The following is an 18,861-nucleotide window of genomic DNA, read 5'->3' as shown; positions in this document are numbered from 1 at the left end:
TGAAAAAAGAGAAGCAGTAGTATAAGCAGTATGACACCCACAAATGTTATGTACCTTACCTAAATTACCTGTAACCATTTATCTATATCTATACCTATACATATATTTTACTGCTATGCAAATAACGTCTCTCTGAACAAAAGAGCTCTTTTCTGACAATAAAAGAGAATTATATGATCCATTTTTACTGGCTGTAACACTGACTTTTTAAATTCATAGCTCAAAATTTGCACATAAGCTACGGATAGCTGAATTTATGCTTGTAGTTAACATAGCTCTATTCACGTACGAAGGAGCCCAGTCTCTCATGAATAAAAAAGCTCTTGTCCAAATAGGTACAAGTCATTACAGGTTCTGGCTCAACAGTGAGGCTTTCTCTGTTTCTGAAGCAGGCATCATTAATAAAGTCCATTAAAACTGCAGAACTCACACTTTGCCAAACTCTAATGGATCTGGAAGGCAAAAGACCTAAGATAGATTAGCATAGATCCAATGTATTTCAGAATCCTTTTTGCTTCAAGAGTTACATTAAGTTCGTACAAGTCTGTATTGTACCTGCTGAAAAACCCCTGAATTCTGGCTTTGCAGAAGAGAGTAGTGTTGTATTGTTCCCTGACTGCATTGAAAAGGTCATGAAAATCTTTTTGTTGACAATTGAAAGCATTTGCCAGCCCTTTAGAGTGTTAGCATTCACATTCAAGTGAGAGAGGCATAAATTCTTCTAAAACAAGACAGTGTGAGCAAGATTTATGCATTTTTATTCACATTATCTCTGTGATCAGGATAATGTTTGTAGCATGCATGCAATGGAATGGCACAGTCCCACAGAAAAATGGAAGCATTTCAAAAAGTAATTCCAGTAAAAGCAATTGATTTCTGATGTGTTAAAAGGATCTTCATGTTCCCCTGTTATTTGCAAAATTAATGTACTTACTATGTTAATTTGAGAGATTTGCAACACTTCAGCAGCTTTTATGAACTATGATTTAAATGAGTGTTGGAATTACCAAAGTGGAGACAATAAATTCTAGGCAGTAAGTAAAGTGCCTTGTAATGAGGGACCTAAATGTCTGCTTCAAAAGCCCATGTAACTACATTTCAGCTCAAGCTCTTGTTGACCTGTCAGCTATGCATGAGTAGGGAGGCGAGTAAAGGGGAGAGGTGAGGGAGTAGGTGAAGCGGAGGTCGGGGGGGGGGTAAGCAGGTGGCGGCGGGGGAAGGAGAGGAGAGGCGAGACGAGGAGAGGTAGGAGGGGAGGGATGAGCAGAAGGGAGCAGGAAGGAGAGAGTCAGGAGGGATCGGAGAGGAGGTAGCGGAGCGCGAGGGAGAGTCGAGGCGATGGGCAGGAGAGGCGAGGTAGAGGAGCGTAGGGGCATGGAGAGACGGAGAGGATGGATTGCGGAGAGGAGTTAGGAAGGCAGAGGGAGGATGAGGGCGGAGGGAGGCGAGGATCGCAGGAGAGTAGAGGATCGAGGCGGGCCAGGAGAGGAGCGGAGAGGCTGCGGTCTTCTCTTCTCTTCTATTTATCTTCTCTTCTCTTCTCTGACTTCTCTCTCCTTATCTTCTCTTCCTCGCCTGGGCATTTGACAGTGATGTAGCAGAGAGCCTGGAATCCCCACACACAAAAAGGGGTCAGGGTAAATCACTTCAATCACTTCCTTTCACCCTTAAGCTAAAAGGAGGAGAACATTAAAAAAAAAAAAAAAACACCAAAAAAAAACACCTTCCAAACTTATCATTCAGCCATTCCTCTGGTCGTTTCCTGTGGCAACACATCGTTGGGACACTACAAATATTGACGCTGATTATAAAGTCAGACTAGAGTCTTTAATCTCACTTAAACTAGTCCTTAGGTTCCTGCATATACAAACAAAACCAGAAGTTCTTCACTTCACAGTTCAGACTTGCCTGTCTATAAAGACAGTGAAAAATGAGAAGAACTTTACATACACAGTACTGAAAAAACTTATCTTTACTACTCCAAGCTCATTGACAATGTTGTAATATTGCACCTTGCTTTGCAATAACCTTTAAAAATTATTTTAGAATTAAAGCTATGGCAAAAAACAAGCAGGTAGAACGTGTGAATCACGTTTGGTTTGCTTTTCTAGCAGATCTAGCAGATTTGTCACTAACATTTTTAATAGAACAGCAAACACTAGTAGCTTTAGAACAATATAGCATGACCTTCTCTACTATTGGATTTTAAAAAGCCCTGAAACAGAACCAACCCAGACTTTACTTAGTGAGAATTGATCTACATCATGGTAGATTGATTTCCAGTTCAACAAACAGGAATATATCATATGTTGCTTTGGATCAATGAAAGCCCATGCTCATCCACCGAGCACTCAATACCCTGGAAAATTTGCATGTCCTATAGATTCTGTTCATCAGTATGGTTAATTAAAATGATGGGAATTTGCTATTGAATTAATGATGAAACATATTCATGATTTGGGGTGCATATGGGACAAAATGTGGTGGGTGCATGGTTATGCTTTCCAAAGACAAGCCTTTTGTCTTAGAAGATTTATGGGAATCCCTCTTTCAGTGCCAGTATTTGACACACAGACGCTAAAGTAAATGGAGTTGCTGTCGAAAGGCTCCATTTCCCCAGTTAAGCCAGAGGGTGCTGTGCCTGGAAGACCAGCCAAGCAAGAGGGGGGTGGCAGGGTGAATGAAGAAAGAGCATGCAGTGCATGCACCGCTGCATGTGCACCAGGAGCAGGATCTGATGCAGAGAGGAGCCTCTCTGGAGATCTGACAATGAGCAGTTACTCAAAACGCTGCAGCTCCAGTGAGGACAGCTTTGAGTTACAGGGCAGCACAAGGTCAGAAGCTAAAAGCTTTGTTAAAAGCAAAAATAAGGATGAAGGCTATCGACCCCATCGATCAAAGCACTGTCAGAAAGGGGGTGAAAAAACTCACGGACTGGAACACTCTTCCCTGTACCCTGCAGAAGTGGGAAACACAAGCCAAAAGCTCCAGAGGCAGAAGAAGACCCACAAGAAAAGCAGCTCCTCTACATCTGACTTGAGCTTGGTGAGTCAAGGATCATCAAGTTCATTGTCTGTTGTGGAAGAAAAAATTGAAGCTAAACTCAAATTCTCTCAATTTATTAATGAAGTTACTTTCAGAGTGCTTGATCCCATGAGCCTGAGGGCATACCGAGCGGCTAAACTGAAAAATACCTTTCCATCCAGCGTGAGAAGCCTAGATGATTTTCAAATTAAGATAAAGTCTCCTGAAAACTGGAAAGAAAACATTCTAGATGGGAAGACCCATGAAGAAGCAGACCTAGAGACTCTGAGAGGTGACGACATCGTGGCTGGAGCACGACCACACAAATTAGAGAAATCGTTGTCCCTGGATACAAGTCCCTCTCTCAGGTCATTTGATAATGGTGTCTCATGCAGGACAAGACCTGGCTTGCCAGTAGAAATTATGATTTCTCAAAGCAAAGGAATGCCAGCCACAAAATCTGCATCTCTTCCTAGAAGTACAAGCATGGTGAGCTCTCTCAAATATTTTCTTTGGGTGATATATGACAAGTACTTATGCATTAGCATGATTATTTGAAAAGTGTTTCTCTCTTCCTGGGTGGGCTCTTATCATGTGTCCAATTTTTTCTCCAGGGTGGGAACAAAGAGGGAATGTTTATTTTTAGTAGCTCAAGAAACCAGCTGTAGAAGGTATGGGAGGAAGGAAAAACAGAATAAAATTCCATAATCCTTTTAGTATGATGTCTGGAAGATAGCTTTGCAAGATCAAGCAAGAAGGTTATTCTTGCACTGCAATGAAGCATGTGTACAACCAAGTCAGCCTGATATGAGTAGTCAAGGCATCCTCAGAAAAGGGGGAAGAGACTGTCTGTCACTGCACTGTGACAGACCATTCAGGTATTCAGGGTCACTAGTTTAGAACTTGCTCAGACATCTCTACACCAAACAAGAATGCTCAGTTAGTGTGTTTAAGTACTACTGAGGGCTCTGACATCCCAAAAGTGTTGCTAATGTTTTTGTGTCTGGAATTATACATATCAGTTAATACATTAATACATATCAGTTGATAATTTCTATTTTGATGTGCTAAAAACAACCCAAGCAACCACAAAACCGTAAGAATTGAAAAAAAAAAAAAAACACCAAAAAGGCTGAAGCTTTCTTCTTCTATGGTCTGGTAAAAAATATTTATGTTTTTAATTTTTTTCTTATGAGATTCTTTTTTTGGATGAGGAAGAGGTATTTATGCCTGTGAAGTAGAGCAAAGGGAAATTGCTGTTGTTTGCTAGCATGGCACAGTCTGGAATCCTGAACTGCCAAACCTTGCCCTGATATAATATGTTAGTATGTCTCCAGAGTAGTATTTGCAATTCCACTACAACAATAAAGGTCCAGGAACTATTGCCTAAGACTATACACATGTACACGGATGTTGCTAAACTGGGAGCTATTACAACTGCATTATTCTTTAAAAAGTCTATTCAAGTTTAAAAACAAAGAAACAAAAAGTTATTTCATTTCACAGAGGACTGCAGCAAATAGGAAAGCATCCCAGTCTTAAGAATTTTATTCAAACTTCAGCAACCTGAGCTTAGGTTTTTATGTCCTTGGATATTTTTTAATTGCCACCTATCAAACATATCTGGAAGGAGAAGAAATGAAAGGTAAGGAAACAGAGAATTTGCACACTACGTTTTGTCACAGCTCCACAATGAGAGCTGTCCTACAAAGGGCTGAAGAGGCTTCAGTCTGAGCCCATGGCAGGATATGCTATTTTCAAATTTCAATTAAGCATCTGTCAGAGCATCTTTTCCAGTGGACTTGATTATATGTACAGATTGAAACTTCCAACCGATTGAGTGCTGACTGACTGAGCACTGCCAGTGCTCTGTAATTCCACACAGTTGGTGTAGGCATCAGCCTGCTCCAGCTGAAGCATCAGTCTGCTCTAAGCCTAGTCATTTAAATTAAACACAGTAGATACCTGACATTTTACCTCAACAAACAATGCCTCCAACTGCAGAGCTCAACATGGGAAAATAAAGGAGTGGCAGGGCAAAATACAAGAGCAAAACATGCTCAGCCTCAGCTACAGATTTATGTCTCCTACATGCAAAAACTTTGACTTTAGTCTAATTTATTTAGTGCCAAGTTCTCACATGAAGCATGCCTAGCAAGGAGCAAAAGGATAACTGTACAGCCTTGGGTGTCACTATTGTAAAGATACTTTAAAAGTTCTTGGTTATGTAATGTTCATTTGAATGCTCACAGAGAACATTGCTTAACTGTTCCATGTTTTAGTTTCCAAGTTATTATTCGTGTGCAGAAGATAATCTCTGAGAGAAAGAAATTATAAGATTACATTGATTTAAATATAAAAACTGGAGAGTAGAGGTATAATAATGCATCCTGAAGAGCATGAAAGAACGTGCCTGAAAGCTTGAGGTTCAAAAAGCTGCACCTAATAAAAAAAAGTGTGACTCAGAAGATGAATGCTGTGACATTATCTCCTGTCTACTATGTTTTTTGAAGACCCCTGAGGTGTCCACAACTGCCTCTGTACTACTGTTGATTGGATCCAGACACACTAAAGTGATTTTCAACTTTTAGACTTCTCAGAACTGGTCAAAATGTTCCATTTCTGCAGCAAGTGTTTACTTGTTTGCAAACAGCAGCTGCTGAAATGAAATCTCACCAAAAAATCAACAGTCATTGAAGAGTTATGCAGAGGAATTTCTGGACAACTAGCAGAAAAAAAAAAAAAAAAGATGCTTCATTGTGTGACTGAAGTTTAAGAGAATTGTGATAGGTAGAAAGCAATTCCAAAATATGATGGACATGACCTTGGTGTGGTATACATATTTTAGTAACCTGGCCAGCAGGATGAAAAAAGTTTTCATTTCTATGTATTGATCCAAATTTGAAGGCACTGGACAAACAATCAGGAAAAGAAAATGCTTAATTAAATTAAAGCAAACCTCTGAATCCACACCAATGTAGTAGAAGGTGTGCAATTTGAGACTATGTCATACTTCCAGACTGAAATGATATGACCAGTTCAGTGGGCTGAAAAATGCAGGAAATGTCTGAAGAGGGTTGTACACAATGGAAAGTTTCTAAGAACTGGAAAGACATGCTTGTCAGAGACAGATCAATACAGAGAGAAATGTGGATAGATCCAAATAATACATATTTTTTTCTTAGGGTATGTTTCAAAGAAAACCAGATATGAAAGGAGATTAGCCTGTGTCTTTAATACATATTTTATCTCAAATACATTTGTTCCAAGTAACCAGTACCTTCAGGAAAGCTTTATATACCACTATTACTGTTCCAGGAAGAAAATACAAGTTAAAATTTAATTCTTAAATAATCATACAGGAGTGTGACTTCAGACCTGTGTAAGTCTGCAGCACCTTAGGATTTGAATCAACCTGAAAATTAGATTTCAGTAACTTCAGGAATACATGAATGAGGATCAAATTTCCTGCTATGTCTCATTTTTACATACCTACTTTTACCTACACAAGGAACCACATAACACAACATTAGACACAACATTTCTTGGTCATAGGAAATCAATTTCTTTTTTAGAAGAGCTGTATCTTTCCATCTTACATTTAACTGCTGGTATTACACATTCTGTGGGCAAGAGGTCTTAGAAACAATTTTTGACCTCACCACTGTAATTATATGTATACACAACCTAAGGAATTGTGCAGGTCTCATCTAAGAACATTTATTTTTATCACACAAAATAAATACAAGCAAACCTGATCAATACAAATGACTTACTAATCTGCAGAGGCCATCTTAGAAAATAAGCTTGGGTTGGGATAATGCCACTTCTACATTTTGGAAGTTAAGATTTTACATACTGTAAACTAAGATGGAATAATGAGGGTGGTGAGAGGCAGAAACCTGGCCGTTGTCCACATGGATTTACCATGCTTATGGAACCATATACTCCTCATAATCATTCCCTAGACACCCCAGTATATTTGATCACAGAATATTCTGTGTTTGAAGGGATCCACTAGGATTATCAAGTCCAGCTCTTAAGTGAAGCCTCACACAGGGATCAAACCTGTAACCTTGGCATTATTAGCACCAGGCTCTGACCAACTGAGCTAAGAATGACAAGGAGTGGAAAGGACCTTAAAGGCCATCTAGTCCCAATCCCCCCACCATGGGCAGGGACACCTTTCACTAAACCACATTGCTCAAAACCTTGCCCAACCAGGCCTTAAACACTGCCAGGGTTGGGGCATTGAGAGCCTCCCTGGGCAACCTGCTCCAATGTCTCACTACCCTCACAGTGAAGAAGTTCTTCCTAATATCCAAAATAAATTTCCACTCTTTTTTTTTGTGCCCTGTATTCCTTGAACTATCACTGCAGTTCACAATGAGCCCCTCTCCAGCTTTCCTGTAGCCCCTTCACTTGCTGCAAGGTTGCTGTGAGCTCTCCATGCAACCTTCTCTTCTCCAGGCTAAACAGCCCCAGTGTCCCCAGCCTATCTTTGTAGAAAAAGGTGCCCCAGTCCTTTTTTCATCTTCATGCCCCCCTCTGGACTTGCTCCAACAGTTCTATGTTATTCTTATGGGCACACCAGAGCTGGATGCAGCATTCTGGTGGGGTTCCACAAGGGCAGAAGAGAGGAGCAGAATCTCCTCCTTGACCTGCTGCCAACACTCCTCTGGATGCAGCTCAGGACATGGTTATTTTTCTGGGCTGTGAGCACACTGCTACTCATATTGAGTTTTTATCAACCATCATTCCCAAGCCTTTCTCACAGGGCTGCTCTCAATCCGTTCTCTGCCCAGCCTGCAGGTGTGCCTGGGATTTCTCTGATCCAGGTGTAGGGCTTTGCATTTCACTTTGCTGAACTTCAAGTCTGGGAATAATTTACTGGACCTGCAAAGCTGCACCAGTGAAGATAGATGCAATGACAATTGCTTACTTCCCAGACATCACCTGGCTCAGACTGGTGCTTCAGCCACCTGGAAAGTCACTGTGCTGTCATACTCCCTCCTGTGTGATTTAGTCTCAAGGGCCAAACTTTGACCCCATAGAGGCAATTCAATTCCCTCCTTTAGCCTTAGCAAAACCAGCTGAAAACAAAGTATTCATTCTTACTCTGATTTCAAGCAATGTATGCCCTAAAGGATTTAATTTCTATAGCCCTTGAAAGAGAAGGGGGCAATTGCCTGCTACAAAGGATGACATCTTTATAAAATGCAGATGAATGAAGTGCAAGGTAGAATAACATCCTTTTTCGTTCCTCTCACAAGAAGTCATTATGACAATTGCTATTATAAAGAAGAAATATAACCAGAGTAGACATTTATATAGGATATTGAGAGGATTCAAAGATTCTTGTTTATCTCTAATCCAGGTAGGCTGCTGAATTCCTAAGGAACCCTGTAGGTAGCCACTGAAGCACAGTCTCAAAGACATTAACACAAACAAGGAAAATTATATTAATTTCTTCTTTATTACTATTTGTTGTACATGAGGATTCCTACTGTTCATTGTAGGCTCTCTCACAAGACAAATGTCTGAGCACAGAGATGGCTTCCTGAAGGTGCACAAGCATCCTTAGAAATCACAGCCTCACACACCTGAACTTCACAGGCATGAAGGGGTTTGATCCCCACATGGGCCATTCTCCTAAGAGTTGAACTCAAAGATCCTTGTGGTTCCCTTCCAACTCAGAATACTCTGAGAAAACTAGAGAATCTGCAAGAATAGAGGAAGACTGTCATGCAAAAGCTGTGGTAGAATTCCACAGCAGTAGACAATGCCACCAATCTCCCATTCTAAAGGAAAGTTTCTAGGGCAGTTTCTAGGTTCTCATTTTCTAGGGCACCTGAGTACTAAGAGAATCTTGCTGAAAGTGCAGACAAAATTTTGTTGCTCTAGGTCAAAGCTCCTTTGTACAAGGTTTTGAGTCCTCTTTCAGCCCTTCCAACCTGCCATCATGATGTAAAAATAGGCATTTGCTTTGTTCTTGGATGAATACCAAATCTTTCATTTCTATTTACAGTACAGTGATGTTTACAAGTAAGATTTGGGTTCAAATACATTATAATGGAAAGTATATATTGTTTCACTGACTCATGCATCCAATATGCTAAAAAATAAATAGCAAGAGGTGGGACCAGAAGGAAAGGGTAATGAGGTGCTTTGCCTCAGTCAGTGATCAAGCCAGCAGCCAAACACTTGAAAAGTCTTCCAGTGTCCTATTTTCTGGTCTGTTCCTGCTCTTTCAGACAGGTGGATCAATGAAGAACTACCCTCAATAGCTGATATAGTGAAGCTGTGGTATCTCTAGGTTATCAGAGGAGAGTAAGAAAGTGAACTACACCAGATGCTTCAGCTCTTTAGCATGAGATCTACACACCAGAGCATATCATTAGGGCCTTTTATGAGTCCCATACAGCAGTGGAAAATGTCATATGGCCACCTTTCCTGACATCCTGGCCTCTCTCTTGCCATGGTATTCCACATGACACTGCACAGTTTGTTCCCCTCTGCTTTGCAAATTGGAGGTGACCATCAGGTCACCAGTAGCCTAATCTTTTTTCTCAAAATGGGTATTAAAATAGATGGTTTAATTCCTTTAACATAATCTTGATTGACAGAAGATGGTGTTCACTTCTTTTCATCATTCAGAGATACCAGGCAAATACAACAATTTTAAGACTTACTAGTTTAAACTCATTATTATATGAAGTGAGCATAGCTACTGAACTGCAAGCAACACACACCTTAAGAACTTTGCTCTGTTATTTTTCTTGCATCTGCAGATTCCTGAAAACAGTCCCTGTGTCTGGCAATACTGTAAAAGAATCTCAGGTCCTAACAATTGCATGTGGGTGTGGAAAGCCAAATACTAAATCTTTAATTATCTGGGGCTGCTGTTCCTTGGTACTTCCAAGGATTTCTATTGCATCATTATAACCTCTCTCCTCTGATACCAACACTGCTTTCCTATACACCACTATTATGAAATGATCACTCTGGGTATAGTATTAATAAGTAGTATTGTAAAAGTATACACCAGTGTGTACACCTGGAGCTTCCAGGGTAGGTAAATTAGCTTTATAACACCTCATAAGTGTTAGGCAGCCAAATAGTCTAAGCAATAAAACCTGATAGCCAAAGGAAATGGTAGTACCTTCTGAGCTCATTTCATCTGAAATCAAAGACAAATCTCATTTTCCACCAATCAAGCTATCTCAAATATATCTCAATCTCTGAGAAGACTTAGCCATGTTGGGCTTGAAGCATGCACTAGTATTAGCTGTACCAGCAGCAGCCAAGCTGGGGCAAGAGACTAACAGCCAAAGTATTTAACCAGCTTCATCAGCTAAATGCAGAGTTCTGGATCCTCTCTTTAATTTCGTTTTTTTACCATGGTGTTTATGGTTTGGTCACAAGATGTGGAAGCCGAACGGGCCATGTGCAATCCCATCCACAGTTAACACCTCTTGTCCCAGTACTGTGGCGCTGACTCCTTTTCCCAGAGCTGAGGAGCCCAGCTGCCCTGTACTGCAGGAGAGATCAGCATAATGTTTTTAGAGCAGCAGATGTGACATCGTTTTACAAGCACCAGAACGAGCAGATGGCGTTTAGAGAGTTCTCCTTGCCTGCTCCAAAACTCCTCCGTTGGGTCACTCACAGAGCCTCCGTCTCGTCGAGCGCTGCACAAAGCCACAACGCTCCCGAGATGACGCACGTGGTCATTTACAGCTTCCCAGCTCATCAAATACAAATTAGATCAAAATCTTCTTCACAGAGCATAGACAACTATAAGCCAGTGGTCAAAAGAATAAGCTATTTATTCAAGACAGGCTGAAATAGACAGTCTGAGCTGCTTCCTAATAACAAGAATGTGTTTGCAATGAAATTGTTTCATCATGAAGCCTGAATTTTTATAGTTAGGGTTTTTAATTCAGTTGTCCTCTGTTTTCTGCCTTTCTACCCCTCCTTTTTTAGAGTAGGGGAGCAGCGAGTGAGTCAGGAAGGAGATATTTGTAGAAAGGAAAGAAAACCAATATTAAAATGGTGAATTTCTGCACAGGATTCAGAGCTAAAAACACAAAACAAAATAATTTTCCAGCCAAAGCTGCTATTTTTCTTCACGGGGGCAGCTACTCAGAGAAAAATCTGAGCCCATGCAGTTCACATTGATTTCAGGATAGTTTAGCGCATGTAACAGGAAAGCAAAATTTGTAATCAGAAATGTTTAGTGTTCCTTTTCCAGTGATTTTTGTTAACATGAATTTTCCCCTTCCTTTGAGTTTGAAAAACACTCCTCGATTGTACTCTTTGTCTTTGGATGCCTTTAGAAAGAAATGGTACTTTCAGAGTAATGGAAGCTACAACAATTAAGCCTTAAGACAATTACCATAAGCAGAGATGCCTGAAAACTGCAAAGCCAGGCAAGGGAAGGTGAAAGAGCAAGAGGCAGAAAATATTAATAATCTCTCTTCTCTGGTCCAGCTTTGGTCTACAAGTGTTATTTATGACAAAGAATTTAAAGGTGCTTCAACTCATTTTTCATTTCTTCCTTCATCCAGCAGCCTGTGTTTGTCATGTTTGCAAAATGTGGGGTTTTGCCCTGCCATAGCATGGCTGTGGTAGATCATGAAAGCAAAGACTGGGTGTGCAGTGACTCTCTCACACAGCCTCATGCCATACTCAACATAGGGATTTTCCTGCTCCACATAGTGGAAGTCTCTGAACTCTACCAAGAAAAGATTAAAGTGCAAGGCATTGCCCAGAGCCAGAGGTTGCTCTGATTTAATTTTCAGTTGTGAGGGACTGATATTTTCCCCCAATCATTGCAAGGTTTTCAGATCTATTAAAATTCTGCTCAGTGATGTACTGCATGCAATTAATAGAAACATAGATGTAACTTTGCTCCAGCACTCCCACTGTGTTCTGACATCTAACTGGAGTAAAATAAAAGTTTACTTATTAATATGAACCCACCACAGCAAGCATTTTGGGGACAGAAAAGAGGGAATCAGAATTACATTAATCTGCCAAAGCTGCTTTGGTGAGCCATGGGTTTTCATCTCCCATCAGAAAACATTGCATTAAAACTTTGATCCCAACAAATTCAAAGAAAATAAACTTTTATGAATTATGGGGTGGTTGAAAAGGATTTTATATAAAATGTGGGTCCTATAAATTAAGTCTAGCTGCTTCAACAGCATGACTCATGTCTCAGAATATCAGGAACTTCTGGTTTTGACCTCAGGTCAGATAAGGAGAAGCAGGATCACATTTGGGAACCAATTTTATATTTATAAAATACATATTTTTTCATAAAGCTCAAAAAAATGGTATTTTCACAGACTAGCTCAAGCATTTGTTTCAACAACTTCGTCTTTGCAAAGCAGCTTAAATTTGACCTTCTTAGATGAAACTCTTCAGTGCCAGGAGGTTTAGGTTACAGGAAAAGACATCTTGTGAATAAGGAAGAAGTAGATGCCATAAATCTTCAGTTTAAAACATGATATTCTCAAAATTAAGCTGGGAAGATAAAGGGGGGACATATTAAAAGGTAGAGGCAAAACTGATTGGAAAATCTTATTGAGAAATAAGTTTGTGATCCTTAGTTGTGACCAGGGTCTCAGGGGTACCAAAACTATTTGCTATTTGCAAGCAGTGCCTTTCTTTTGAGGTACCATTGCTTTCTATCAACAGAGAGTAAATAAAACATGCAATTCTGCTCCTTTATCTGAGCTGGAAACTACAGTAGTGTGTTTATGCCCCTGTGTAATACTCTTGAGAGGATGCTTTTGAAATTCCAAAAATGCTGATTTCCCAAAAGTAAGCAGCTACTTATCAAGTTTAAAGAAACCTTTCCTGTATTGAAATTCACTCCCAGTTGAAAAGCCTTCAAGTGTTTTTTTTCTGTGTCACACTTTTTCAGTACCTAGAATGGACAGAAATTGTTTAAAGATCCCACTGTTTTCTCCATGCCTCAAATCAGCAGTGTATCTACATCCCACTCCCTTCCCTTTTTCACTACCAAAAGGGAATTTCCAAACCTTCTTCAGAACTTAACTTTGAAAGAACCCAAGGGAGCTGGATACACCAGTGTTGGAGCACCTCTTGCTGAGCAACCAGCTCCCAGACTGTAGTCTGCAGAGCCTTCTCTTGTGGCACTGTTGGCCAACAGCTCTCAATTTCTGACAGTAAATTCAATACCTGCAAAGACAAACTAAAATTATTCAAATCACATCTGTATCTGTGGAGCTTGTGAGCTGTTTGCATTAATATTTGATGTTAGCTGGGCAAGAATGATCAGGGATATGGCAGTCTCAGCCCTCTGCTCCCTGCTTGGATAGAGAGAGCATTTTAAACAAAAGAGGATGAGGACTAAATACCAGGCCTGTTCACTTGCTCTCTTAAAAATGAAGAGATATTTCCCCCAAAGAACAGCTATTCCCTGGATAACTGTAGTAACAGAAACTCGCTGTGTGAGCATGGCTAAAATGAGCAGCTGTTGAGGATTCAGAACCTGGTTCACAACCACTTATTTCTCCAGCAGCCAGCCAGACCGTCACTCTGCTTGCGATGCTGCGCGGTGCTGCGGGAGCACGGAGAGCACCAGACACATCCTATTTCTGGAGACTCAGGGCTGATTCATAGTCTTGAAAGGGGAAAACTGGGAATACTGGTAAGAGAGCAGGATATTCAGAGGAGCAGCAGTGAGAGGCCAGAGGGCACGAGCAGAACTTGGTGACACAGGAAGGTGCCCAGGGCACGGGGCCGGAGCTGCCCCCGGTGCCCCCAGCTGACCTGGCAGAGCCAGGGCAGTCCCCAGCCCCACAATGGGATGCCAGCGGAGCAGAGATGGAGGCAGTGCTGTGCCAAGAACTTGTCTCTTGCCACTCCCACCCAGCCAATCCCCAAGCAGCAGCAGAAGATAAAATATTGCCCAGTTATCAGAAGGAGGAAACAGAACCACCATATTGCTACCCATGCAAAACCAGAGTTACTCATGGAGTAACAAATTGCTAACAAAATCCTCCTAAAATTAACTTCATAAGTGCCCATATTCACCAGCAAAATGCAGAAAAGACCCTTCCTTTTCCCTGGATAAACCTGTCTTCTCTTGCTTCCTTTTGTGATGTTGGAGTAAAACAAAATGGAAGCTAAACCAGTCAGCAGTTCCATGAGGGAAGTGTACAGTCCATTGTAATCAATGCAGTTAATTAAAAATACAATTAAAACAGAATCAGCCATGAGAATTGGAACACAATAAATAATTAAAACAAAATTAGTTTGGCTCTTTTGTTGAGCCACTCAGTCCCCAGTTAAAATAAATGGCTTTTTACTTCATTGATAGCTACAAAAGCAGACCTTTGCAGCCCCAATTTCTTCCAGCATTAAGGTGGAAGTGTGTAAGATCTTCCCCCCTTCCCCTTTCTCTACACACCTTCCACAACCAATCTGCCATTCAACTCCCAGTACTGCAAAATCGGGAGCTGGTCTGAGGAGTAGCAAATACAGAGCAGAAAAGAAGCATATGGTAGTAGAAAATAACAAAATGCCGTGTAATTATTCCAACCAAACATGAAACATTTCCCTACAGCAGGAGGGAAGCTGTTGGCAAATTATTATTTATGCGTTTATTTATGTTGGAAATAGGCAAGGGCAGAAAGAAGTGAGACTGTTCCACTCACAAGCTACTGGCAGCTTTTTTTGTATCATATTGCTCATAATAGTTCTGGAGTGTAGAAACTAACCTTGCAGGAAGCAACCCAGGAAGGAAAGAGGCTTTGTTCTTCAACCACCAGGCCATCAGAACAAATGTTGGGTTCTAACATAGCTAATGTGTCATTTCTGAGCTCAGGTCTGCAGGAATTCCTCTTACAGGTGATTGCATCTCTGACTGATATTACCCCAGCAGTGTTGCAGCTCTATAAATTGTGTATTGACAGCTCTGGTTGGTTTCCTGCTTTTCTTGCATTCATTCACATCTTAAATGTTCCTTCCTTCCTTCCTTCAAGGAAAAACATCTCTCTCCCATGTTGGGAAATCTGAGTAATAAAGAGTGGGACGCTGAGAAGAAAGTTTCAGCTTTCACTTTCCCATTGCATAAGCTTTCAAGTTCTTCCAGTTGAGAAGGAAGAAACAAATGAACCTTTCTGGCTGAGTAGCTATTCAATAACACAATAATTAGCTAAACATCATGACAAGCAGGGATTAAGTATTTTCCACTCTTAATGAACTTCCATCATCAGAAGAAAAACAAGAGGTAACTCTTCTAGTAACTCAGTTATTTTAGTACTACAGATCAATACCTTGATTTTACATTTCTCAAAATTATGAAGCCTAATGGCTATAATAAATATTAGTATGTGTCCTCTAAGCTATAATGGAATTTATAAAAGATCCATATGCAGTGCTGTAATTTGTAGGATGAACTGGCTAACAAACGCCCTTTAAATCCTTATTTTCTGTGGAACAACAATTGTTAACACCACAGCTGTTCCAATGATTGTTACTTCTTGTGCCAACAATTACTTACAGATAAACATTGTGGTAAAATGTAGGTAAATTTAGATACAGATTTATGGGGAATAAAACTGGCTTTTCTTACAATCGTCTCCACTGCTTTATTGTGTAGCTTTGGGTAAGGGTCAAATTTGGCAGTTCCTCAGTTTCTCCAGCTGCAAAATAAAAATAACTCTTAATCAGTTTGTTTAGTGTTTCAAGATCCTCTCATAAAATGGATGTGTTGCAAAAACATCCTTAGAAAAATGAGGAATCCTTATTCTAATATATGCTGGAAATTTTTCCTAGTCCCTTGTAGTACTTATCAAATCTATGATATTTAGGAATGTTTCTGTTCTTGCTATTTTGAAGTGTTTATGCCTTGCTTTGGTTTTTGTTAAAAACTTTTAAGATGTAGCCTGCAACTGAAAACATGGGATCTTTTCCTGGAATAGATAATTATATAGATAATTAAATAGATAATTACATTATGATGAGTGTTAGAATATCATACAATCTTTATATCTGAGAGAAAACAACTAAGAATTTGGCTCCCCATGGAAGCAGACACAGCACCAAGCCCATCAGAGTGTTTGGGCAACGCTCTCAGGCATCTCGTGTGACCTTTGGGGTATCCTGTGCAGGGCCAGGAGTTGGACTCGATGACCCTGATGGGTTCATTCCAACTCGGAATAGTCTGTGAACATTGTGGGCAGTCTGGCCAGCAAGGTAAAGGTCTGGCATTGCTGGAGTTCCTCTTGAGGCACTGAGGGACAGCAGAATATTGTGCTTACTGCCCTGATACTCATATAAAATAAACATATGTTTATTTCATTCCTCGGTTTCCTAAATTATTTATAGTGAGCAGTCCTTTTCCAGTGGGCAGTTCTGCATGCCTCATTCCCAGGTCAACTAAATTAGACATTCACCAAAAGAATTACCTGTTTCCACAAATGACTGCACACCTTCCTTTTTTTGCTAGAGCACATAGATTGACACTGAATTGTGTCACTAATATCTTTTTATTATTTCACGCTTAGCATAGCTTATGAACCTCCTAATCTTAACTGAATTTTACAGAAACATGAATATGTCCCTCTAAGGTAACTAGGGAATGATGAGCTTCTCAATTGCTTCAGCTTGTTGAAAGGAAAATTTCTGCATTGCAGTAGATAATTTTTGCTCCAGACCAGTATGACTGGTTGTTTCCAAAGTTGCTTACACCCTATGATCACACAACTTCATTATTTTCTTCCAGATTAGGGCATCAACTCTGTAAACCTTAGCAATAGCACTAATGTGTTATTTAGGGAAATTTCTAGAGCATCAAGTATAACAGGATTTTCCAACAAAGGTGTTAGATGTGTAAAAATAAATATTTTATGCTGTCTTCCTTGGTCTTTTTAAGGGCATCTAAATCTATGAACAGATTAACACCTTTGTGTACCATCTAAGTTTCTCTCCCTGAAGAAATTATTCAATTATTCTTTTGTACTTATGTAACCCCAGTTGGGGTGGATGCAAAAAAAAAATATAATGGAATCATAAAACCATGGGATCATCAAAGTTGGAAGAGACCTTTAAGATCATCCAGTCCATCCATTAACTCATCACTGGCCCTGTAACCCCTAAAACCACTAAACCTCACACCCAGCACCACATCCAGATACCTCTGGAACCCTCCAGGGATGATAACTCTCCAAACTCCCTGGGCAACCTATTGCTACTGATAAATTAAAGTAGGTCCATGTAGAATGTCAATGCACTGTCAAGCCCAGAAAACTCTGATCTATGCAGAATGACTGCATGCCATGGCAAATGTTGCTGTCCTGTCTCAGGCTTGTCCTGAGTCTTCCAGCAGTCAGTGCCTTTTCTGACAGACAGAATTGGCAGGACTGGCAGCCTGCAAAGCTGTTGTGGTTCAGACTTAGTTCAGTCACAGACTTTCTGTATTTGCACTTTCCTTTTATAGCTCAGAACTAAAAATACCTTACATTTCTATGTCAAGTGCAGCACTCAAACACCTGTAATGCAGTTTTGCAGTTAAATTACTGTGTCTGTATTAACTGCAAACTGTTAATTTAAGTAGAAGTGCAGCAGAACTTGTTACTGTGAGAAATAAATCTACCTTTTTATTATCTTGCTTTGCATTGTCATCCATTGCCTTCAGAGATGTTGGTGCACCATTAAAATCTTTTCCAATTGTCATCTGTATTCCCCAAATACCTGAACTAGCAGACCTTTTTCACAGCTCTGCTTCTCTTTAATATTTCTTCATTTTTTATTTACCACTGGTGCAATGGGGTGTTGCACATTCACCTTGAGCCTATGGTTCTTCAAATAAATTCTTTTTATTCAGTGATGCATTCCTACCTCTCTCTATTAAAATACATTAAAAGTTAACTGACAGCCATGACACAGTTCTATATTAATGCTTTACCTCTCAAAATATTAAAAGAGAACTCAGGGAAAAAAGCCAAACCCAAGTGCTGAAAGAACTATAGGTTTTTGTGCACTTCTGACATAAAAGCCTGAAATTATCTATTGCTGGGTTTTATTTATTTGTAAAGAATGTGATTTAAGGATTATGACAAATACTGCAAGTAGGAAGTCTAATGATACACGTGCTGTTATTGTCAATGTATCATGCATTATAGCCACTGCGGAACCACTCATTACTGAGATGTGAAGTCAAAGGCAAAGCAGTAGGGCTTGAGAACCTAATCTTGCAAACACTGTGAGGGAGTGTGATCCTGGCATGTCAGGCAATGAAACCAACACAGGCAGGAAAGTACTCACCTGTGCTTGGAGTCACAACTTTTCCACATTCTTTGGGATGTATTCCCAAACTGGATGAGATGTATGTGACAGGTGCTGCTTGGAGGTGAGAGGGAATATCTTTGGGACTGATTCCCAGGGCAAAAATGGTGATGTTTCTCTGGAACCTCATCACTTGTGAGCTGGTTAGCTTGGAAGCCAAGTAGGCTTGCAGCATTCCAGTGGCCAGTAATCCTGATTCTGTAACATTTGAGACTCTGGTTTGTATTACCTCTACTACCACTGTCCTGTCAATCTTTTAATGGGAAGGAAAACAAAACACAGCTGCCCAGTGCAGAAGGAAGTACAATGTGCTTCAGTCAAGTCCCAATCTTAGCAGCAAGTTCCAAAGGACACCCCCAAAAGAAGGCATTGCTTAGTCCTCACAGAGCCTGAGTCTCAGCCTATGATGCTAAATAATTGTAACAGCTGATTTCTCAGTTTGAGTCTTGCATAATCACAGCAGGTTGGAAGGAAATAATTAAACTGGGTGATTTCAAAGTTCTATAAAATGTC

At 40.2% G+C, this 18,861-nt stretch overlaps 1 protein-coding gene across 1 annotated transcript in view; it reads left to right on the top strand.

The window, feature by feature from the left end:
- The first annotated feature begins 2,769 nt into the window (after positions 1-2,769).
- Positions 2,770-18,861, top strand: part of BEGAIN (brain enriched guanylate kinase associated) — a 149,056-nt gene continuing 132,964 nt past the window's right edge. Inside the window, exon 1 of the mRNA XM_050974833.1 lies at positions 2,770-3,513. Coding sequence (XP_050830790.1) covers positions 2,770-3,513 — 744 coding nt within the window. The remainder of the gene's footprint in view (positions 3,514-18,861) is intronic.

The sequence above is a fragment of the Serinus canaria genome, chromosome 5 (genome assembly GCF_022539315.1).
Source record: "Serinus canaria isolate serCan28SL12 chromosome 5, serCan2020, whole genome shotgun sequence".
In the NCBI taxonomy this organism is placed as follows: Eukaryota; Metazoa; Chordata; class Aves; order Passeriformes; family Fringillidae; genus Serinus; species Serinus canaria.
Note: the sequence above shows the minus strand (reverse complement) of the source record. Positions and strands in the feature narration are given on the sequence as shown.